The 25,345-nt window shown below is 40.6% G+C and overlaps 1 protein-coding gene across 2 annotated transcripts in view; it reads right to left on the bottom strand.

Annotated features, from left to right (window-relative positions):
* Positions 1 to 441: 441 nt before the first annotated feature.
* camkk1a (calcium/calmodulin-dependent protein kinase kinase 1, alpha a) overlaps positions 442 to 25,345 on the bottom strand; it is a 59,610-nt gene continuing 34,706 nt past the window's right edge. For both annotated transcript variants that reach the window (XM_044041458.1, XM_044041457.1), the window contains 13 exons: positions 25,200 to 25,251; positions 24,438 to 24,571; positions 18,089 to 18,125; positions 17,666 to 17,687; positions 16,156 to 16,244; positions 13,772 to 13,971; positions 11,142 to 11,195; positions 10,761 to 10,834; positions 7,806 to 7,893; positions 5,622 to 5,750; positions 4,796 to 4,899; positions 2,996 to 3,043; positions 442 to 814 (listed from right to left, as the gene is read on the bottom strand). In XM_044041458.1, coding sequence (XP_043897393.1) covers positions 742 to 814; positions 2,996 to 3,043; positions 4,796 to 4,899; positions 5,622 to 5,750; positions 7,806 to 7,893; positions 10,761 to 10,834; positions 11,142 to 11,195; positions 13,772 to 13,971; positions 16,156 to 16,244; positions 17,666 to 17,687; positions 18,089 to 18,125; positions 24,438 to 24,571; positions 25,200 to 25,251 — 1,104 coding nt within the window. In that variant the 3' untranslated portion in view covers positions 442 to 741. The remainder of the gene's footprint in view (positions 815 to 2,995; positions 3,044 to 4,795; positions 4,900 to 5,621; positions 5,751 to 7,805; positions 7,894 to 10,760; positions 10,835 to 11,141; positions 11,196 to 13,771; positions 13,972 to 16,155; positions 16,245 to 17,665; positions 17,688 to 18,088; positions 18,126 to 24,437; positions 24,572 to 25,199; positions 25,252 to 25,345) is intronic.

Genomic DNA, 25,345 nt, shown 5'->3' on the forward strand with positions numbered 1-25,345 from the left:
TGGATTAAACTGTAATCAGAGGGAATCAATCAAGGATGGGAAGCAACAGAGTAACTTTTTTTTTTAGACAAAAACATAGTGAGTAGGAACACAAACGTGTTCCATTCCATTCACTTCAAAATGTGCATGAGCTGATGGCACATGCACAACAGGGCGGTGAGACCAAGTCACTTTGAGGGGACGCATATGTACAAATATTAAAATGACTGATCTCTGATCAGAACTCAAAAGCCCTGTACTTCACTGAGGAGGCAATCGAAGAGTCATTTCCATGCTGAAGTCTGTGATGAGCATTAAAGAGGAGGGAGGTTTTTTTTTTTTTTGGTGACATGTGGCTGTGAAAAGTCTGATGATTATGCAGCATAACTATTCAACCATGCATATGCGTTGAGAAAAAATGAGGTTTTAGCCAGGGTTTTTTTCCTGCCACAAAACTGTGAATTTGACAAATATTTTCTTCTCTTTTCCTGTAACAACAACTTGAACTGTTCACAACCCGGAAAGTTCCTTCAGTTGGTTCACTGATGCCAAAGACATTAGTGCGAGGCTGAGTAGGAAAGACAATCGACCTTGCAGATCAAGCCTCGCGCCCAGAAACTCCACAGTGAAGAAGGAAGCTGGATTTTTTTTTTTTTAAAGGGACTGGAAGCAAAAAAATGAAAGCAAGCCTGAGGCGAGCGCACAGTGGTTCAAGCGAAGGGATGTAAAGACCATGGATTCAAAACTCAGTTGAAGGGAGATTCAAGAGGAGGGTTCGTCTTCATTCAGATCCTCCAGTTCTCCTTCTCTGGGTCCATCTCCAGTGCTGCTCTTTCTGTGAGAAGACATAAAAGAGACTGAGAGGAAATCTCTACTCTTTTAAAAAATAATATCACACTGGACAACCAAGGAAAGAGATCTGCAGTACTGTGCATAAGTCTTTGCTATCATCTTCATCAAAATATAGAGAATATGTAACAAACATAATAGTTTCTACAGGTAAAAGATGGTATTCAGTGTGACCTCACTTGGTATACAACACATCCTGAACTTTTTTGGGGGAGACCATCTTGAAGTTTTCTTCAGTAATCTTACAAAAATATGATTTTATGTCTGTCAACACCTGTGTTGTTGTTTTTATTGTGCAATGGAGCGATTACAGGATGCTGCTTTGAAGGCAAAGACTGAAAGTTGGTGTTATATATTAACCGTTAGTGGTCATGATGCACGGATCTGTGCCTCAGGTGCATCCATGGTAAATTGCTGTGGGAATAATACACAACACCTTATATGGACATCCTGGAGGTGTGAGTTTAAAGGTCACATATTCAGGCTTAAAAAAAAGTTTTTTTTCCCGACTTCTATGCGTTGTTGAGTCAAAGATGATCCATTTTATATCGCAATTGTAAGAGTGATATAAAGTAGCAATAATTGTGCAGAAGTCACAAAATAGACCGTTTTTCATTAAAAATTTTGAACTGTGACATATTTCCAAAGTTCATAAATTCCATCTGATTTTAAACGTTTTGATTACTTAATTACTCAGGTGTGTTTATATAGCTTTTTCATCAGATCGTCTAGGTTGTGGTAAAAAAAAAGATATAAGACACTATATTGCACATTCTTATACCCTCTGTATATACTGAATGTTTAAACAACGTAATGGAAAAAAGCAGCCGAAATGCTGTGTTCTAAGGGTTAAAAAGCCTCCGAGGAGTTCAACTAATACGTGTATGTAATGCTCATACTTGCATAACAGACCTTTCTCTCAGCAGCTATATTCCACTTGCAGTAGACGCAGGAGGTACCCATGATATTAATTATGGTTCCACTCCATCTAAGTTGAAAAAGTAGTCCTGCTGTTGTTCAACTGTAGCTGGAGGTCACATTTAAATAATTGACACTTTAGCCTGTAGAAGCATTTCCTTTTCTGAAAAATGTTTCATTTTTCAAAACTGCATACACATTCCCTCTATTAACTAATTCAGAGAATGCAATAGCAATAATAATAATAATGATAATAATAACTAGGACTGTGCGCAGTAAAGTATTTCTTCGGGGAGTGCAGCGGTTCTTGGACCTCTCTATCTCCCTCACTCCACAGACTTCACTATTATTCTTACAAATTAACGAATAATAACAATAATAATATTATTATTAATAATAATAATAATAATGATAATAATAATAACAATAATAATAACGTATACATGTTGAGGGTTGGTCTCTTGTGTCACGTATGAAGTTCCGAGGATATCAGTCAATGTATGGTGAAGTTACAGGGCACTTCCTGTTTCGTGGCGAATGGTCGAAATTCGGCAAATTTCCGATGGTTGCTTTGGCCACGCCCTTTTAAAACCAAAAACCCTTTCTATAACTTTGCCTTTGATACGTCTAGTAAAAATTGTCGCATTTTTTTATGTCTGTATGATAAATGTGCTGCAAGAGTGCAAATCGTCAAGATGGACGCCAAATTCAAACTTCCTGTTGAGTTGAGGCCATGGTCCCAATTTACTCTTTTGTTCGTCTTGGGCTGTTACAAGTTCCCACCAAATTTCGTGAAATTCGGTGCAACTTAATCTTGGCTTAGATCGTCCGTGTTTCACCTTGGGGGGCGCTATAGAGCCCTGGTGCAGTGTACGGGTCAGAGCCCTGGGCCAATATGGCATTTTTGCCAGACCTGACCTCTGTGAAAAGTTTCAAGAGTTTTCAAGAGGCCCCAATAATCTAAGACCTTTGCACAGAGCTCTAAATGATCACTATTTTACACGGTTTTCTGTCCAAATGCCGTGCAGTCAGACAGATTCCCCCTCCGTTAAAAATCCAAAATGATTCATCCGTGTAACACCGCATTAAATGACGGCAGCGGGGAGATGACAGAAGTGAGATGAGATCACAGTTGGGGAGGGATGATCCGTCACTTGTCACGGTGGAAGGGTAAGCACAAGCTGAGGAGTCTGGGATGATGACAGACACTGTGGCTGATGGATGTCGGGCAGAGAGTGCAGACTGTTACCTGAGAGAGGGGTGAAGCTTTAAAGAGGGCCTGAATGGCCACGAATCCCTGCAGCAGAGAGTGGAAGAAAAGATGGAAGAGTCACAGGTCAGAGGGCTAATTAGGTCAAAGACATTGTTATTGCTGTAGATGACCCCACCCCCACCTATATATATCTCCTATAGATGTAAGCTTTTTTTTTACATTTTAATGATGTTAAGTGACAGAATGACAGAGTTTAATGACAGAGTACTGACACACAGCGAGCCACCATCCATCACTGAAAACCAGCCTGTGACAGGGACTCTCTCTCTGTGAGAATATGGCTGCCAGCTGGTGCACAAGGAACAACAGATTTTAGCCACACAACTAGAGGCTCACCTAATAAAATCTAATATAATCATAACTTGTTTGTAGCTCTAAAACAGTCTTTTCCAAGTAGAAAGTAAAGTTTGCCTCTTTTTATAAACGGACAACTCCCACCAGCACCAAGTCCATTGAGAAAATCAGTGATTTTAAATCACAGCATAAAGGAGTTCTTAAGCTGTTATCAAATTAAAATGAGTTATCCTGTGACGTTGGTGTTTGAAATCCTTCATTTGTGTTTATCTAAGTAACACAACACTCTCTGTGGACTTTGGTGGGGGGAGTAAGGAGTTTACAAACCTCAGTTTCCAGTCAGACAAAGATGTCTAACAGTGATATAAAGAGGCAAAAGGCAATTCTCCTAACTTTTGTTCACTTTATTCTTTCCATGCAGATATAGTCACAAAACTATTTACACACTAATTAGCCTGTAAAGCTTTTTTTCACTTAAAACAAATCACACTGCAAGGGAAAACAAATGATTCTATCAAGTTGCATTATGGGAAATATTTCATCCACACAGCACAATAAAGGATGAAGCTATCTCTGTTTGACCTGTTTTTTATTTATTTATCTCATCCCTAAAGTGTAGTATTCAACCATGACAGAATTACTGGCATCACTGAAGGCAATTATCAGCAATTATTCTCTGTTATTAACACACTTGGAAGGGAAGGGAAGAGTGAGGTGAGGGATACTCAGCTACATCATACACCTCTACCAATTCATTTGAAAGTTTTTCCTCACAACTAAGACCACATTATCCATCAATTCAAGTGCTACCACTTGTTACAGCTCAGAAAAAAAGTCTTGTTTGCTTCATCAATTTTCCAACAGGGGGCAGTATTGCTTCAAACTCTATCCATGTCCTCTGAGAACACCTTTACTTTAGACAGCAGCTATCAGCTCTGATGCCTGGACTGTTAACAGTGTAACCTTGGAACTACAAAGAGAAGAAAAATCATCTGAAGAGGAAAAAAAAACCTCACTCAAAGGGATATCAGATTCTGCACCACTCCATGCTTCACAATAGTCCATGGACTCTAATCATGGATTAGTGTTCGAGGGGCAGCAGCAGCAAAGCTGGAGATGCTCCAATCTGTCCATGGCTGCATATGTTGAAATTTACATGATGGAATAACACGTAGACTTTTAATCCCTGTAACAGAGAGTCCAAGGACAGCCTGATCCTCAGAAGGATCTGAGTCCTTCTACCACTGAACCAACACACAAAGAAACACCCAGAAAAAGATGTAAGCTCCACTGCATACAATGAAAGAATGAATTACGCTGCTATGGTAACAAAAAGCTGCTACTGCCAACGCAGGAAATGGGTGCTACTCAACCTGATACAGCAGAAAGAGGTGACAGGTGTGAAGTAACAAATCGAGGTAAACTCGACAATAAGATGCGAAGATGTTTTTTCTCTCGTGATGCAGAGGGAGTGGTGCTTACATGAGCAGGCTGCCCGGTGCAGACATGGACCTCTCCTCTCTTCTGCTGGGGCATTCGAACGGGTTACTGAAGGAGCGTTTCCTCAGCATGGCTTTCACCAAGATCTGAAACATTCACAAACACTCCACGGTTAACAATGTGCACAAGCTCAAAACAGCAACGGAAACTTGCTCGCAGGGGGAAACGAAAGACAGAATAACTTAGTTCTTAAGCGGAGCTCAATATGAGGAGTTTTTGAACAATTAATTCATCTAGACTCCACGGAATGTTGTAATTTGCAGACATGCTGGGTTTTTTTTCTCCGGAGGTGCACAACCCACGCAACAAATGGACCCGGGATACGATGACGTGTACAATCTGCACTCTAACCATTAGATGCCACCATTTCTTACACAGGGGATCTTATCAAACAGGACCTCAGGGATGTCATTCTTCTACATTTGTGCAGGGAGCTTCTAAATGCAAAATGCACACTGGTGAGTTTGTACCGCAAGACGGCAAGAACATTGCTTTAAGTACATATAAAAGCCTTATTCTCAGGCTACGGAAATTATATACTTACATTTCTATGTGCACTACATTCAGTTTTTGCCAATAAACATTCCTAAAATGTTAAACACTGGACCCGTAACAACTAGTATCTCCAGCCTTGCATCTACTTGCTACTGTTTCTCATGACAGACAAGCGAGATATTACTTTTCTTTCTGCAAGACTGACATTTTGTTGGTCTCTATTGTTTCTTATGGGTCACAATTATCATTAAACGGTGCAAGTGCCGAGCAATGTGGTGTAAAAAAGAAAAAAAAAAGGCTTTGTGCTTCTTACCACCGCAGAGAGGCTGGGAACAAACTTGACAGAATTCTGGATGTCCTCCTCCGTCACCTCCACCACAGAGCAGTGCTCCTCCTCCAGAGGCAGCGGGTCGACGCCTCCCTGGGTCACCCACTGATCCATCTAAACACACAGATACAGATATATGACGTATTCACGTTGTATAAACGATAAACAACATTTTGTAAGACGATCACATAGCGATACATTGCAATATCTGTCAAACTGGGAAGTCACCAAATCGATATTTTGACAAATAACACAATCGGTTAATGTTAGAGAAGACAGAGCTGTTGGTATTGCATCTAATCTGGTATCAGTCACTTCATTATTACTGATCGCATTAATATTGATATGAATCATAATGGTTGCAGATTGTAATCTAACAAAACTACAAAAAAATCAATTATGGTTTGCCAATAAGTACTTTCTGACTTCCTCAGCCTGTCTACTTCTTTCAGTCCGACGGATGACAAGGATATCTTGAATACAGATGGGCAACCTAATAATGGTAAACATTGCAGAAAACAGCAGGAAATGGTTATTTCTCATTTCCGCTGTGGATGTGTTGCTCTATGAGATTAACAAGAACGTTTCCTTGACATTTTCCATAGTTCATGTTGGAAAATGCCTTCAGTCCACAGAAATGACAGCTTTAAAGAACCCTCTTGAAACTACATTACATTCTTATCATTTAGTCATTTGGCAAATTGCTTTTATCCAAAGCAACCATACTGTACTGAATGTGTGGGAGGGTTTTTATTTTTCTTGCCTGCCCAAAATTGTTAGAAGAAGACTGACAAAGTTATCAAAATATTAGGGTTACAGTGTAATTCAGTGTTAATAGAAAACATTAAATAAAACAGTGACTTGGTTAGTGTTAAAAATGCAATGCTAACCATTGCAAGTTTGTCTGCAAATATAGTTACTTCTTTCTAAATGCATGAGTGGCAACCTTATGGGCTATTCTTAATTTTGTAATGGCATGAAGGTTTGTTCAAAACTCCCTTGAAATGCCTCTGGGTTCATGTGCATTTTACTTTTATTTTGACTTGTCTTTCTCTGTCTGTTTTTGACCGTACGCAAACTTTAATGTCCAGAATAACTGGAAAATATACTGCATGTTAAAATAGTGTGTTAACAATTTAAAATAAAGATATTATATATAGAAAAACTGTTGTAGTTGTAAATGAACACCAGATTTTGCACGTTAAATTTGAAATTTGAAACAGCATATTTAAGATCTCATTTGTCTCAATGTGCAAAAACAGGCCAAAAAATTTAAACTTATGAACAGGCGTTTTTTCCAACGCACTCCTCTCTGGTGACGAAGACGCTGATTCGCCGGCTTCCTGCAACCCTGCGAGTGAAATGACCGCAATAACCACACATTGGCTTTGACGTGTGACTTCTGTTTGTGTCAATAGCAAAACCTGTCGCCTGCAATAAGTTCAGTGTTAAAGGGTTAATGCCAGACGGAGGTAGGTCCGTGGTAGAGTGAGTCGTCTTTCACCTTGAAGGTTGAGGGTTCAATTCCCGGCTCCACTAGTGTACATCAGTGTTTCCACCGCTCCAGCACACCTGATTCAAATCAACAGCTCGTTATCAGGCTTCTGCAGAGCTTGATGACGAGCTGACCGTTTGAATCAGGTGTGCTGGAGCAGGGCAGCTGTGAGTGGCTATCAATAATAATAATAAAAAAAATATATAAATACAAACCGTTCTCCGAAGTAAATAAAATGTGTTATTATTATTATTATTACTACTACTGCTAAAAGATGTGTTGATGTGTGCTTTTGAACAAGTACATGCATGACGCCCCACTAGTTAATTATCTCGTGTTGCATCAACACAAGCTGAGTCTCTGGTGAAAAGACAACATATGATTAGAATGTGTCATGGAAACACGCGGGGGGGAGTGGCGGGGCGAGTCATCTGTCCACGGCTCCCTCCTGGACCCCCTCTACCCCTCTAACACTCGACTCACTCAGTTTCAGTCGTCCGCGGGGACAAACAGGTGCCATCATGCCCTGAAAAAAAACACAGCGCTGCTAATGATGCTGTATTATCACAGCGAGGTCTGCGTCTCGTCAGCCAATTACTGCAGAGAGAAGCGCGGCCCCGCCATCCTGGACAATAAGTGACTCACCTTCACAACTTCTTTGTTCTCTGCATTACCTTGATCTCCGGTATGGTGATCCTGGTGTCCGGGTTCTTGTCGAGCATCCTCAAGATTAAGGTCCGCAGCTCTTCACTGATCGCGGGTCTGCATGACACACAGGATTGCAAATGATACCATTTATATTTCAAGCTTGCATAAAGTCTTGATATTATTTAATGTTTATCGCATTCAGAGTAGAATTGCAGTGGATATTTCGATAGATATAAACAAAGCAGTTTAATTTCTTCAAACAGGACCTGCCAATAATCAACATGCCCATGTGTGTGGTTCATTTTGGTAATGTTCAGTGTTTTCTTTCAGGTGATTTGAACATGATAGTCACTTGACCTCTCGCAGTTGGAAGTTTTGACAGGACACCAAGCGTCAGGTTGCAAAGTGGCTCCTGATCTAAATATAAAAGCCTCAACAATCTCACCTACATTTGACACACTGGGCTATATTCAAATATGTAGAAGCACGACTCTTCGTAGCGACCTTTTCCTTTCTCTCAGCTTCCTCATCAGGTTAAATGAGCGGCTCACGTTCGCCATGAAGTTAAGTCCTCGCCTAAAGTGACCCTTTCGCCTCGTTCTCAAGGAGAAGCGTCTCCTTATCCTTCTTTGTGATTTTGAGATCACACGGGGGTTAAACTGAGCTGCTTGTGAGGTTATGATTACTCATGATTAGTCAGTAGTTCAACTACAGAAAAAAACGTGTGCGAAAATGGGAATAAGATATTTGCTATTATGTTGTTTAATTCATCCTGAACTGCTAGCACTCTGTTACAGTTGTTGAAACATGGTAAATATCCAAATAATGTAACATATAATGTAATATGTTGTGAGGCTATATCCTTTATTTATATCTCAGTGTTTGACCTTGAAGATGGACGGACTATTCGCCTACAGCCTACTATCATTTTTAGCAACACATTGTTTTTTTTACGTAATGAAGCTTCAAACATAAAATACCGGTCTTCCATCAGTCCAGAATAGAATAATAAAACTTTATTGTCCAGCCAAAGTGTGGTCTCACCATAAACTCTATACACATACATGATTAAAAGCAATAAATATTACACAAAATAAAAACACAATACACTGAAAAGTCTCTCTACAGTGTCCAGCCAACACTATCATATTTAAACTGAATGTAGCTTCTTTTTTTAGCACAATAATTAAAAACATTGTAAATATTTAAATTTTAGCATTAACTAGGTCTAGGTCTCACTCGCAGCGACTTCCCAGTAAGATTAGATTTTCATTGTTACAGCAGTAAAGTAAATGTTAAAATTTTTAAAAAGGTAGGATACTGGATTTTTACCCTAATCTAACCAGCCTAAATCAAACCAGCCTTGCAGGGTCAGGACCACTGGCCTGAATGTAGAAGTCTCATGAAGTCTCGGGTCTCATGAGAAGCACAAATTGCTTTATGGCACTACACACACACACACACACACACACACGTCTCCCAGTCGGGTACCAGTCAGAATCAAGGCAGCGATCGTGGCAGAGCCGGCAAAAAGGAAACAGAGAAAACTGTTGTCAGAGGAAGAGGAAAAGAGCCTTTTCTGTGGCTATGGCGAGAACTGAAAAACACAGTGCCGTGCAAAAACCGATGCCAACCTGGCAGTTTTGCTGTTGCACTTGTAAGTATCTTTGGGATAAACTCTCTGTTCTCTTTATGTATCTTTGTGTATTTGCACATGGCTCCACGGCTTGTGTTCGCTGGCTCCACTGAAAACAGATGCACGTGGCCAGGACGGGGGGAGGCAGGGGGGAGGATGGGGGGAACTCCATCGAGAAAAAAGACGACCAGACTTTAAAATCGCTTAAAAATATTCATCAACTACAAATCCATGGCAACAGTATGGAGGTCATTCATATCCCACTAAAATCAGTGAATGTGTGCTATTATTCAAAATGGCAGCAGCAGCAGCATTATATGCACAACAGCCACAGTATAATGGCCGTATAAGACCAGAGGACAAGGGGGCTGCCAAGTGTCACTCACAGTACGTTTCCATGCCATTCAATTGGAATAGTGTCCCTGCCCCAGTGGACAAGCACTAGTGGGAAATTGATTTATTGAATGAAGTCTGCCTCTGCTCCACTTGGCGGCAAAATGCCCCCTTTTAGCTTGTGAGCATCAGACACTTTCTGCTTTATTTCCTGAAATCTCACAGTGATTTTTATTTTGCTGTTGCCTTATTCTGCTGAGCACCGGCTTTTCCTATCACTCCCCATTATTAGCCAGGGGTGGTCACTGCGCTGAATGTGCAGAGCACGCAGCCGAGCAGAGTCTGACTCTGGTCTGACTGAATGTGTATAAGCAGTAGTAGCTTGACTACCATTCACATTATCTGAGTGTGTTAGTCCAACGTTGAGAGATTTGACGCATGGATGTATTTTAAAACACAATAATGTGTTTGGTTTTTTTCTAACGTCAGGAACCCAGGACTTCGGTGAACAACTCAGTCACTGGGTCTCTTGCGCTCGTTGGAGGACGACACTTCGCAGTCATTCATGATATGACACTTACTCCAACTGCCACTCAAAAGCCCCTTCACATGTGCAGTATTTATACTTCAGTGCGCTTCCTCGGCCACATCGCCATATCCAGCCCTCCCTGGCTTTTCATCACCGTCTCACACAAAAAAACACCTCCGTGTTTCTCTTTAACCTTTCAGACAAAAGCATAGGGGAGGTGCAGCGGCTTTTATGTGTCCACGTTGACGATGCCCCCGTTTGCTTGTTTTGATCACATGCAGGTGACATTTACTGCGTGCAGGCACTGACTGCTGTGCTAAGCTATTCATACTTCTCTAGCTGTAATTTGTGAAGGGGACTGACAGCAACACGTTTCTGTGAGGGAGACGAAAATGAGAAGATAGCAAACTGAGGTGGCCGGACTGTCAAAGTCGGCCCCCTTTTATTAAAAGGAAGAGGGGAAGATGCAGCAGATGGACTTACGCTTCTGGGAACTCCACAGGCTTGGTCCTTATCTTGTTGTGCAAAGCCAATATGTACTCATCAATAAATGGGCACTGCAGGTGGAGCAGAAGAAAGAAAACAGTGAAGGAACATTGAATTACCACTGTGCCGCAGAAAAACTGTATCCCTGACAACAAGCAAGACAAATAACAGCAGTCGTTCATTATAATGAACGATGTCACCAGACTGGTGCGGTATCAAACCTAAAAAGAATAATGGCGATTGTTAGCGTTCCTACTGAAGTGTCACTGTGTGCTGCTGACAGGGATAGGAGTCTGTGAAATAAAACTAGGTTGATATTAGGTATACATATTATTTTCTGGACTACATAGTGATAAGTGTGAAAATGTGCAGACTTGCCTTCCCAAAGACGAAACAGTAGAGGGTAACTCCCATGGCCCACACGTCCAGAGCCTGAGAGGAGACGGGAAAACACACAGTCAGAATCACAGTGATAAAACACTCCAGCACACACAGCAACATCCACTCGTCGGTCCCAGCAGTTAAACAGGTGAATGGTTTTATTGTAGTGGCGGAGAAGTGTGTGTCTGTGCTCAACAAATGGCGTTTTTTTTCCACTATATAGTACCACCTCGGCACGACTCTACCCAGTTTGGTTGGTTTCCATTACAATATAGTACCTCCTCACTGTGGGCGGGGTCATCACAGCACGGCTGCAAGAAACTGCCGCAACTTAGTTTTATACGTGACACACACAAACTTTTGACGTTCGGTTTGATTCTTGTGCCTCTTCCCCTGACGCCACTCTGACCCATCAGGGCATGGCAGTCTGACGACATCACGCATAGTATCGGCTCAGCCCGCTTGGAACCGCGCCTGAGAAGGTACTAAAAAAAAACTTACCAGGTACCATTTCCTAATGGAAAAGTAAAAATAACCGTGGTACGCCGTGGTGAGGCGAGTCAAGTCGTGTTAGTGGAAACTCATGAGTAGAGGTATCTGCCATGGCATTAGAGGTTCTGCAATGGATCTTTAAAAGGTTCAGTGCGTAAGAAATGGTGACATCTAAGGATGAAACTGTAGAGAGTAAAAATGACAACAATTGTGGCAACCCCGTTAAAAAAGAACGTTATCTTTTTCTGTTTTTTCACATTGTATATACTCTAGACAATATATATGTATCCTATTCATATACAAAAACGAATATTTTAAAGCAATTATCCACCTATGAAAACATACTTATAGGTAGCATATTCAATTTCTACCAATCAATAAATAAATTATATATATGCTGAACCTCTAATGAAACAAACCTCTAATACCGCTAATAAGAAACCTAATTTATAAAGCACACTCCAAATTTCCCGTTTCAAAGTGCTTCACAATACTGAGAAATAAAACAGAAAGATCATAATCATGATCAGTTTTAAAATCACAACAGTGCATAACTCCAATACGGTGTATAACAGCAGAATAAACCTCAAATGTAATCAGGGATAAAAGGACTTCAGAAGGGATTATAAGAACATCTCTGACTCCACTGACCTGTTCTTCTAGGGCAGGTAATTATGTTGCTTTGCCACTCTAACAGCAAACAGTCTGTCCTATTTAGTTTTCGGCCGAGCATCTGCAATGGCTGATGATGTGGTCGATCGTTCTATATCAATACTGACTTCTTACAGTGATTAATGAGATTTTTGGAGCTTATTTTCTGGAGGCGTCTCACATCATATACCTTAGAGATTGATGTGTATATTCAGTAGAGACTGCATGACTATCCATCAGACTGTCTTCCTCTCATGTCAATATAACATATTCTAATGGTCCCCTGTATTACTCTGGGAAATTCAAATTCACCACAAATGTTGGTGAATGTTTTCTTTGGATTGGATTGGATGGTTGTTCATCTCCGTACCCCGCTTTTCCCCCGGTGTAAGCAGCGATTGTCTGCAGTGACACTGCGACGAATGAGTGAATGTTGGTGAATAATGGACACAGAGTTCTCCGGGCCTTGGCTTGAACAAATCCAAATCAGGAGCAATGCAAGACTAATCAGAGGAAAAAGGGCCCACTTCAAACTTGGAGGAAACAAGAAGCCGAGTACCTGCTCTGACATCTGAGTGGTGCTGTGTCTGCAATCAAGTTTTCTATTCAGGCCCTGTTTTTATGGACAAGTAAGGTCCTTACAGAGCACATGTGTGATTACTATTGAAAAGTGTCCCAGATGTGCACAATGTCAGGGTTTAGAGGCCAAAAGATTTGTTGTCAGGTCAGGTTGGTTCACAAGCTTCAGAACATCACTCATACTGTAAAACATAAACCAACCAGTCTTTCAACTCAAAGAAAACAAGGACAAGGACAAAAACTAGTACAGTATCAGGCTGCATGAGCACAAGAGCTGTCAAATGAAGTCAAAACTAAAAAAAAAGATTGACAAATTGAGAACAAAGAGGAGAACGTCTGAAAAAAAAGTTGCTCAGTTGGCAACTGTAGCTCTATGCCCATCAAAATGCACCGCACATTTTAAATTCAAAATAAGGAACATTTCAGTTATAATTGTTTTCAGTTATAAATGTTTCCTCTTTCCTTTGGAACAAACATTGATTTTTAATAAGACTTTTTTGCATTATTTACATAGAAACGATTGACTGTAAAATCACCCCCATTCATTTTCAATGAAACTCACACCCTTGGTTGGTGGACCACACCTGGAACTTCAACAATCAGTCAATGGTCATTCAATCAATGAACGTGCATTCACTGTGAAAGCAGGTGGTCATTGATCATTATTGGCAGGTTCCCTTTCAACAAACATGATGGATCTCTGTTTGACTGTGAAAGTAGCAACGGCACTGGACCTGAATAATGATGGGGACCATTCCTTGAACAATAACCATTTCTTTTCAGGGGGGATACATCTGTTTTCTGTCAGATTTAAATAGTTAATACAGGAGCAAAATCAGCAGCTCTGTCGTGACATAGTTTAAAAATACACACAATGGCACTGATTCAAAGACACTGACACTCACCTTTCCACTGAAGCTCTTGCGCTGGTCTGACAGGGTCTCTGGAGCCATGAAGGCTGGAGTACCGGCTGTGCTGGACAGCAAAGCATCATTGCCCTCAAACTGGTTGCTGACCCCAAAGTCTGCAATCTTCACGTGGCCGTCATCTCCCAGTAACAAGTTGGAGGGCTTGATGTCCCGGTGGACGATCTTCTGGTAGTGCACTGGGGACAAGAAGGTGAGGAATTTGTCAGGTTTTTAGGGTTAAAGTCATAAAACTAAGATAAACAACATCCCCATAAATAAAATGAAAAAGACTCCTCTCATGGGGAAATGCGAATGAGCTCACAGCATCACAATTGTTCTGTTTCTGAATCATACTAAACATATTCTTATTATAGAAATTCCTTTCCTTCCTTCCTTCCTTCCTTCCTTCCTTCCTTCCTTCCCATCTTCCTTTTCTTCCCTTATGGGCTAAGACAGTACTCGAAAGGAGAAGAGAGAACAAAGTCATGCTCTGAGGAACGAGGATATATCCACAGTGAACGTGAGGGGGAGTCTGGCCCTGAGCTAGTTGGAGAGATATCGTACAGGGAAATCACTTTGGACCAAACTGCTGAACATGTGCGGTGGAGGAAGATCATGGAGGCTTTTTCATCGTATGTGTTTGAATCCTCTTCATGTCCACAAAGCTATCAATAAATAAAGTTATATGGAGGAAAACAAGGTGACGCATGTCCATAAACATGGGTCCACAGAGCGTACAGGTACCTCGTCTGATTACTCGTGTATTTCAAAAAGAGCGTAAGCCAGACTTGAACCCAAGTCTCATGCATTAGGCGGACCCACTACTCACACAGTCATTTAAAATGGATATAGTGTAAGGGAGAGGTTTGGTGGGGAGGACGAGGAACCTCAAGGAGACATAAATGTTTTAATATTTCTGTCATTTTCTGTCATTTCTGTTATTATTATCAGCAGTGTGCAGCTAAGCCCTGGACACTGATTGGATAAGTGGTGCCTTTGTGCCTTAAGACGTTTGTTAAAGCATAAGGCACTCAAATTCTTTAAGGCCTTGGCAACTCGGCATTTGTAGCTCTAATGATACACAGACCTTCAGACAGTCAAAATGAAACGAGTAATGCAGGAGTAATTCAGGCATCACAAGACTGTCACTTTATTACATACAAATAACTTAAAAGATTAAGCTTCAAATTAAAAACCTTTTTTGCACTCCCTCTATGACAGGGTATGTTAAGTTTCCCAAGGGATCATTTTGGCAAACTTCAACTAGTAAGATGAAAAATTAGGCATTATATTGTTTATTCTTGTTTATATCGGTGTCCTACACCGATATCACAAACTCGAGCATCTACCGATACCGGTATTAGTTCGATACGGTCCCAGGTATGCTCTATGGACACTAAAGGTTCTTAAAACCATCAGACGAGTCTGATACTTTAACTTGTAATGACATAATACTGTATATAGAGACAGGATCTATTGTCAACCTCAGTATCTAGTTCTGATATGGACTTACATTTACATTTAGGGGATTGAGCTCAGTGAACCAGAGCTCTAGTCATGCTGCTGTACCATGAAATAACATTTTAACCAAAAATAAATAATGGAGAGGTCATGTTTATATTGTTGTGGTGGCTACAAATAAATCAACATATGGGCGCATATGGGGAACAGAGGAGGAGGTCTAAGAGATATGTGTAAAAGAAAAAGTGGCCATATTCTGTGCATGTCTGCAAAACAACTCCAAATGTGGATTTGTGATCCTCCTTGTCCAACAATATGTGGTTGAGAAAAAAAACACCAACAACAACAACACTTTTCAGCCTGATAACCACACTCCATCACTTCTGCTGAAAAGTACCCGAGCCTAACATGTGACCGAGGCTTCCTGAGGTATATGAGGTGTAACAAAAAAGTAATAATCATGTGGAAATCTGAGAAGTCTACAGCGAGATTTTGGACTAAAGAGCTCAGGGAAAAAAAACACAGCATTGATCCCTAATTATAAGGCTCAGTGAAATGCAGCAAGTGGAGCAAATGAGGGCACAGCGTGTGAAAAAAAACAAGATTTCACAGAGCAGAGGCTCAGTGGTGATGAAGCGGACAGTTCACAGCTACAGGCAGACCCACGGGCATGAAAGTTGAAGGCCAAGGACACTTTGTTCCCGACGATTAAAAACACATGTAAACACTGCCGTATAATTCATTCTAAGAGTAATGACAAGAGCACACGGGGAGGAAAGTGCTTCTGATTTCATGCCGTGAGCATCACAAAGACAGATATCATAAAGAGATCCGAATAGAAATGGAACACCTAATGATATTCGAGCCACTCAAAGCACTTACAACCCTTTTTATGATGCCTCCATTAATAAGATACTTACAGTACTCCATGCCCAGGATGACGTCTCTGAAGTATAACCTCGCCTGCTCCTCTGACAAAGCATCGTCTGTCGGCACCTCCATCACTGGACTACAAATCCACACACACAGAAAAATCCACAGATTTTCTGCCTCACTTGTTTACTTTACTACAAATGTAAAGATACGTGAATTATAGAAACAATGAAATATTTCAGATGACTGTGATGCAAGCACAAGTTTATTGTGGAGAAAAGACCACGACATGGAGGACGGAGCCACGTCTGTTCATCATATAAACTGTATTTGTGCTCATTGTGAACAAATGTATAATTAAACAGGTTTATGTAGAACAAACTGGTACAGAGTGAACCTGGCACTGTGGAGTCCTCTGAAGAGTACCAGGCCCTTTGGTGCCGAGCGGATTCTTTCATCTAAACAATGTTCTGTTGAATATAAAAAGGCCTTTTATAATTTCCCCAGAGCTGTTGTTTCTTCGTTTTACTAATGAAATCAAAATGTTAACACATTTGCTTAAACTACTACAACGGTCTGTCCAAAAGCAAACCTCATTTCAGCCAATTCAGTATTTTATTCTGAGTTGTAGATGCATTTGTTGCCACTGCACTGATGCAGCAACACAGCAGTAAACATGATCGTTCTAGTGTAACACTAGGACTGCAAATATTAGTGTTTGGCTGAACTGGTTATGTTGCACCTCATGTATCAAAGACGCAGTGAAATATGTTTATTTCTAGCAGCTGTGCTAATTAGTTCAGCTGTGGCTCATATTTCCTCTCAAGAGGGAACCAATTTTTTTCAAATTGCAAACTCGTCTTTCCGTTAAAAGGGGCATTATTTATGCACATATGTGAAACGACGCCAGTCTTTCACGCGTCTAACCGCTGAACAACAAGTCTCAGATCACTGGCTCATCACAAATGTCGCCGGTGGAGGAAGTGGCAGCTCACGCACGAGGACGAGAAGCTTCGACACGGCCGACTGTCACACGCAATAACTGTGAAATCCTGAGAAAATGATCAGTCACTTTGAAGCCTGCAACGAAACAAACACTCGCACCACGTGGGCGTGGAGAAATGAAGGGAGGAGCAAAGCTGAAACCAAGGCAGGGATGCAAAAACTTTAAATTGATTGATTCAATTGATTAACCCTTTAACACCTAAGCCTATTTTGATTTTTTAACCATAAAAATGGCCCGAAAATGTAAGCGCTTTTGTCTATTTTTCTAGAATAACGTTCAATATAATTATATATATATATATATATATGTATGTTGTTAAAGGGTTGATCTGCCGATTATTTTGGACCGTAAAATATCAGAAAATGTTGAAAAAAGAAAAGCATTTAAGAAGCAAAGTAGTTGAGAATTCATTCAGTAATCGATAAATATTCAAACGTTGGTTGCAGCCCAAATGGAGAGATTGAGAAATTGCAGAGAGGAAGGTGGTGGATCGGAGCAGATGAGCCCTAAATTATTTTAATTATTATAACAAGGGCATTTTCATTACTCACCCCTTTGGCATCAGCTCAAACACTGCAAAGAGAAAGGCAGGGAGAAGGAAATTGGAACACATAAGACCAAACAATAGATTAATTCATTCATTCAACAGGGTTTGACCCCTCGCTGCCACTGAGGCAACACCCCAGTGTCACAGTATCCATCATCTAGAGAAGCGAGGGAGCTCACTGTGCCATATCTAAGCACATGAAGGGTTTGAAATTGTACAATAACTGGTGTCATAATAACTGTGACCTGGCACTGCTGATGGAAGGTTTCTGCATAATGTGTGAACCCCAAGGTGATGTCGAGGGAATCATGAGATGATCCAAATTATGAATAAATGATATGAACACTTGGTCGGTGGCATATGTGTCAAGTGCCAGAGGATGAGAGGGAGCAAAAAACACAAACCCAAAGATGATTGGTCCACGTACCCATGTGCAGGTTGTCCTCTGCGGGATCATCCAGCACCTGCAATGGTAACATATTAATCATGAATGGAGACACTGTCCAGTAGAAAACTTGAAAAGGTTTCTGATCATTAGTCCATGTCATTGAATCAGTCGCGAGAGAGAAAGTCAAGATACTACTGATCCAATTTGTGATCACTTGTTGATATTCCCTTGGATTATTTAAGACCCCTGCTCAAAGGATATCAAAACAACAAATATTACCTTGCTTGATCGAGCTTATGTTTTGCACACACAGAGGTTAATTAGACACTCTAAATTGCCCGTAGGTGTGTGAGTGTGTGAGTGAATAGTCCTTTGTCTCTACATGTTGGTCCCTGTGATGGACTGGTGATCCTCCAGGGTCCCCTACTCCATGTCAGCTGGGACTGGCACCAGCAGGTCCGTGACCCTCATATATGGATATATGGACATGCTTCAATTTTTTTGGTCTTTTGCTTATTCTTGTATTTGTGCTTGGAATTTACTTTACTTGTAATCTACTGTGTATACTTGGCTTTTATTGTAGTGTATTTATCGTGTTTGTATACAATGTCAAATAAATATTAGGATGAAGAACAGCAGTTTAATCCAGGACGGCGATGGAAAAGGTCATGTTTAAAGCCAGACGTATTCTTGTGTTGTACTGAGAAGTTAGTACTGAGAACATTGTAGAAAATACTGTATATGTAAATATTTGGCGATGGGATAAAGTAGTGTATACATTGAGTTGTGTGCAATAGGAATGTACATATACTGTAAGTTTATACTTCTGCCTACTCCTTTTCAAACATGTGACGAGATGTGAATGTATGTGTTGTCATTGTAGAGTGTGCATCTATCTATCTATCTATCTATCTACCTATCTATCTATCTATCTATCTATCTATCTATCCATAATTCATGCATTCAGAACCAAGCTGTGATTAAAATTGTTTTCTTCATGATAAAGGATTGAACAGTCTTTTCTTTCTTCTCAAATAAAAGGAGTTTTTTAATCCTTGGCTGTCAGGAGCTGTAATTTAATCTAACGTGTCCATGTTCACGTTTCTGCTGCTGGCGCTAACCTGTTGCGCGGCAGCCCCAGTGAGTCGCTGCAGCCCCATTTGACCTCGGGGTCGTCTGGCTGTGTTTGCCGAGTATGGATTACAGTTCAAGGCCACCGCTTTTGCCATTTCTTGTGTACGGTAACCATGGCTACAGCGGCCTATCTCGGGGTGTCCATGCCAGTCACTCTAATACACCGCCTGAGTCACGTCAGTAAATTCAGTTAACATTTACAATCTCGGTCTGTTTGAACAGAGCCACTCTCTGTAATCTAATCGAACGCAGTTGTTTCTGCAAACCTGACACGACTGCAGCTGCCGAGCTGCTCACGGCAGCACAGGTTATAAGGGGCTATATGGAAGAAATACAATTACAATGGAATGACCCTGATATATCATCAAAGACTAAGGAAACATGTTGCAGCTAGTTATTTTCACAATTTAAAGCAGAACTGTGCAGGATTCTCAGTCATTGTGATGTGGAGACTGGGGGCTGTCTCGGAATGGAAAAATCAGCCTTGTAAGATCAGGGCCGTCGGCCCGAAGACCTCAGACTCAGGAGGTCTTGCAAAGTCTACACACACATACACACAAACCCCCCAGCCAGGTGCCGACTATAAGATAAAGGCAGCAATGAGGTTACTTAAAACATTCATCATGGCAGAGCCAGTGAAAAAAAGAAGAAGAGAAAACCATTGTCGGAGGAAGCGAGGAAGAGGAAACGACTGTCTGATTCATCCATCCATCCATCTTCTACCGCTTTTTCCTCCATATGAGGGTCACGGGGAGTGGGGGGAGGGCTGCTGTCCCAATCCCAGCTGACATAGGGCTTTAGGTGGGGTACACACTGGACAGGTTGCCAGTCCATCACAGGGCCATATAGAGACAAACAAACGTCCACTCACACCTACAGTCAATTTAGAGTGTCCAATTTGCCTAATCCCCAAATCTGCATCTGAGAACCTAGAGAAAACCCACGCACACACTGGGAGAACATGCCAACTCCATCCATCCACAGACGGTGGCACAGTTATGTTAACGTCACAGGGTCATATCTGGTATAAGTGCAGCTCTGTGTTTCATAAACTTTGGCCACCGTGCTCAGTAACTTGTATTTCTGGATTGAAAATTGCTTTCTTCCACAGACAGATTATTAAATAACATTTATGACAAACACAAATATGGGCATGTTTCTCAACAACACTGCAGCAACATTTTCAAGCAGCAAAATCATCCTCTGAAGCATGAATGAAGTACATCAGCAGACATAATGTAAGACTTTGCTGTCAAGTTTTTAAGTCTTTATTAAACTCTCTAATCTTTGCCATGTCTCCTCATGTTTCCTCCCTCTGATGAACTGCTTTCATTTTTCCTTTTTTGGCTCTCAGCCGCTGTCGCTGATTGTCAAATATCTAAATCAGAATGAGGCGTGTAACACAACGAGAGGTGTGTTGGCAGGTCACAGCGAATGTTTGCACTTAGCGACTGCTGAACACACATTTGATTGAAGTGATTGGCCGCTAACTGCAAAACTTGACAGCATCTGGATTATTTGGCTGAAAATCCTGCGACTCCTCAAAGTCAGGGTGTCACCGTCACTTCAAGTAAAGTGTAAGCAGGATGATGGCGGACAGAAATGTGGTTTTCTTGCAATACATGGTTTATCACAGCGTTGGTGTATTGGGATATTATCTTAATTTTACAGTTTTGAGTGCCGGCACAGTGACAGTTACCCGTTCTCACAATAGTCGTGTGTTTGTAGCTATTTTTTTTTAATTGTTAACGAAGAACAATATCTATTGGAAGAATTTTCACCAATGTTTTGTAATATTTAGTGACTTCTTGCCACATGTGTGTCCTTTGGAGGAACAGCATAATAACAGGAAATTCAAATGGTCTGTGTGCTTGAAGTTTAAATGATTGTCGGATCATCTAGTATAAGTTGTGAAACAGGTCCAGTTCTTTTTGTTGTTTTATTTAACACCACTAAGACCTTCTGGTATCTTTTATTTACTGAAAGATTTCATTATTCAGTGTTATTGATTTAGTAATGCCGACAGACATGCCCTGCATGATATGATGAGGGGAGTGCTTTAACTTATTTTTTCCATCATCCTGGACTATGTATTGTGTATTGTATCACATGACGCTGAAAGTTACCCTGCAATTCCCACCCCCAGGATCTACAACAGGGCTGAATAAGTCAAAATCTAAATCACAATTTTAAATGTTATTCTCTTATTTTCAACTGTTCTACACCTTACATCACTTAGTGGTTAATATTAACAAATGTGAATAAATTAGAAGTTTAAGATTACACAAACCCATGGCTGGATGCTGCATTGTGATTTTTTTGTCTCTTTTTATGACATAGTAAACAAAGGAGATTTTTTTTTTTTTAAAAAATGCCCCTGAGCAGTTTTAGCCCGGTTGATATTTCCTCCTCAGCCAGGTTAATGAAAACAGGCGCTCCCAGAGGACGACATGGCCCATATGCCACACTTTTACGAGTAAACAGCTCACGCCTCAAAACCACCCACAGAACGCTCCCTTTCATCCGCAGTATCTGTCTGACACACGACATCCCGGTGACTTTAACATTTAAATGATCGCAGGGAAGGAAACGTTTGCCAAGGACACTGCACTGGAAAAGGGAGAGCAGCACATAAACACTGATCATTATATCAGTGTTTATATATCTTTTTGTTGTCGCCAAGTCTTTTAATGTGTAGATGTGGTGACGTAAGATGCATTAAAGGGATTTTGGGGCAGTTTTACCGTCTCTACACAACCAGCATGTGACAAATGACCCTATCACTTTCATCAGTTCTAATCTGCTTTACTTGGCGTGGGCTCTAATGTGTCAAAATGGGGGGGGGGTATCTATTAGTAATGAGACGGAGTGGACTGGAGTCTCACAGGATTTTGCTGGATCCCAGTAATGAATACGATCCTGATTTCTGACCCGAGCGCAGCTCATTAAAGCCGATGAAAATGTTGTCTTTCCATTGGCCTTTGCTGGCCATTATGTGAGTGAAAATGAGGGGCCCACATATAGGGAGAGAGAGAGAGAGAGAAATGGATGTGTGATCTCTCTGCCGTGAGTGAGCAAAAAGAAGCACTCACATTTTACTGAAATAAATCCTCTGCCACCCTCTACACTCCTACAAGCCGTGCAGCTTTTCTATCAACTGACTTCCTGAACTGAACTCCCGCTAACAGCAGCCCTTCTCCCTCCGCCATCTGGCCGACACTGACAAAAACACTCTGACGATATCACAAGGGAGCGGCAGACATCTTGAGTCACATCACATCAAAAGCATATTTCATAAACAGCCACCTCTGCTCAAAGTGTCATCAGTCCAAACTTAGTTGGAGAGTGTTGGCTGCTGTAAATATAAAAATGCATTTAGAGCATGATCGATGTGCCAGGTGGGAAAATCCATCTCATATTTCCCACCTGTTTCCCGGCAGCGCTGTGTTTATCCACTCCTTTGCTCCGACATGAGACGGAGCATGAGTCATGGCGCACAAAGAGAAAGGTTATCTGAAATATATATATATATATATATATATATATATGTATATATACATATCTGAGCCCACAGTGCTGGAGGACAATCCTGACCACAGAGCTCACACACAAAAACACCACACTCCTGTCTTGTCTGGCTTAATTATTGTGTAGTGTATATGTTATTCTTTGGTCTTTTGTGCATCTTTCTTGCCAAATTGTGCCTTTTTGTAATTGTTTTCGGTTACTATCTTTTATTTTGTGTCTTTATACGTGTGTACAAAGTCTCTCTACGGCCTATTTTTGTCATTTCTTTGTCGCAGTTTATGCCTTTGTCGTCAGTTGTGACCGTTTCTTGTTGTTTTGTGTCTTCATGCATCTTTGTAGTTGTAGTTCACCTCTTTTCAGCCTTTTTGGGTCAGGTTTTGTGTTGTTGTTTTGTGTTTTTGTCGTCAAATTGCATCTTTTGTTGTGTTTGCAGTTTTCTGTCTTTATGCATCTTTGCAGTCACAGTTCATCTCATCTCAAAAATGTAATTTTACTGTGAGATGATGTTTTTTGTGTCTCTGTTGACATTGTGTCTCTTTGCGGTTGTCATGTTTCTCTTGTTGGTTGTTTACATTTTGTTTTGCACACTGTTCAATGGCTGTATTTGCATTTGTTTGCTGTTTTTTTGTGGCTTGGTTGTCAATTTGCTGACTTTCCTACAAGGAACACAAACAATGAACAGTCTGAATCTGGTCAACACAAACACAAACACAAACATGGAACCGCCATGACAGTCAGTAAATACCTTTTGTTTCTGTTGATGACACATAATGCTGTCATTACCATTAATATTAATATTTATTTTTACTGAACAGCTGAGGTGGAGAACAGGACCACTGCATGTTTGCTTTGTGCATATTATTAAGTTCAGTGTGTGGATATATTGACGGTTTATATTAAGGTTTACCATTTCAAATATGACGAGATCTGATTATATGCCTAAAGGGCTGTATCACACAGCAGGGTATTATTAATGTTGATTCTTTACTAGACCACAGATGCAGTATCTTAGAGGATTCATGTCTGTACAATGGTCTTTCTAATATAAACTCACCGTCGTGTTACTAAAGTCATTGACCTTGATCCTCTCCCCCGTCAATGTTCTTTCACTGGACAATAACCAGGATTAAGTTAGAAATAAACAAAACGAGCAGGAGGTAAGGATAATGACTTTCTGTTTTTAATCACTCTAACATCAGACTTGTATTGGACCTTTAAAATCGATCCATCCTAAGAAACTCCTGACAAGCCATGGATTCCAATCAATTTTTGAAAATGTAATAACCTGCAAATATATGACATATGGCATCTGAATCTGCCAAAGCCATTTACGCATCATAGTCTGGACTGTTTAATTCAAAATGCTTATTTCAGGAACCATTGGTGGTGGTTAAACGGGCTATATGTAAGAGGTTAAATCAGTGACTGTAATCACGTATATTACTATTATTATTGTTTTTTTTTTTTAAAAGGACAGCATCCAAACTCCACAAAAACTGAAAGACCAGAGCTACACTTTTAAAACATCTTCCATTTGTAGTCTGTGAATTAAATAAAAAAAGGATGAATATACTGTCCGTACTTCCATTGTATGCTCATTTTATGACTTAATACAATACATATCGCATATGCGGCTCCTTTAAAAACAAGGGTCAATGTTAATATCTACTGTACATGACCCAAGTCCTGTATTAGTGCAATTACTGTCAAACACAGAGACTCTCACCTCCACCAGCTTCACAATGTTGACATGATCCAATTTTTTCAGGATGGCAATCTCTTGATAGACCCTCTCCAAAGGTCCTAAGATTTTAGGCTGCTCCCCTTGGGCTGCCTTGGGTCCCCTCGGGGGCGGACGACCTGCAGACAAAGCACACGTGAATTTAATAGACATTATTTACTGATTTTTAAGTGTTTTTTATTGTTTTTTACCTCTTGGAATATGGAAAAAGTTGTAAATGTTCAAAATAAGATTTAAAAGCTATGCATTCTAGGGCCTGGCTTTAGATTTCAGGTTTCAGTCGTCGCCTTAGTAACCACACACTATCCTCAGAGCCCAGTCTTTCAGTACTGCATCGTCCCAATCAATCTGTCAGCTCGTTTATTTTTATTTTCTTACTTGCGCCACTTTTTCTTAGTTTTCACGATGGATGGATTTGACAGTTGCTGATATAAATGAGGAGCAAAGACAAGATTGAGTTAAACCAGACAACAGAGCAACGGAGAGAGAATGTTTTTAGACTCGACAGTTGAACATAAAACGTTTACATGGAGACAACAAAATAAGGTCAGAACATATTTATCTTAAAAGAGTCTCGTCGTTGGGATGAAATAGGGCTTAAACGATGATGGCGAATACTGGAATACCAAATAACAGTTAAAGAAAACAAGAAAATAATTCAATGTGAATAACATCTCTGTTGCTTCGGTCAAATCCGAAGACTTCTTACTCTCATTCCAATAGAATAGAAAAAGAACGGCAACTCACGTGGAAACCCACACTGCTTCATTAACTTCTTCTTGGACACCACCTTCATGGCCTGAGGAAGCAAACAATGCTTTACATCAGCAAAGAGTATTACAGATAAAATGATGATGAGCCAACGTCATTAATCATGAACTGAGAACCTATAA

Source organism: Solea senegalensis, linkage group LG13 (genome assembly GCF_019176455.1).
Source record: "Solea senegalensis isolate Sse05_10M linkage group LG13, IFAPA_SoseM_1, whole genome shotgun sequence".
NCBI lineage: Eukaryota > Metazoa > Chordata > Actinopteri > Pleuronectiformes > Soleidae > Solea > Solea senegalensis.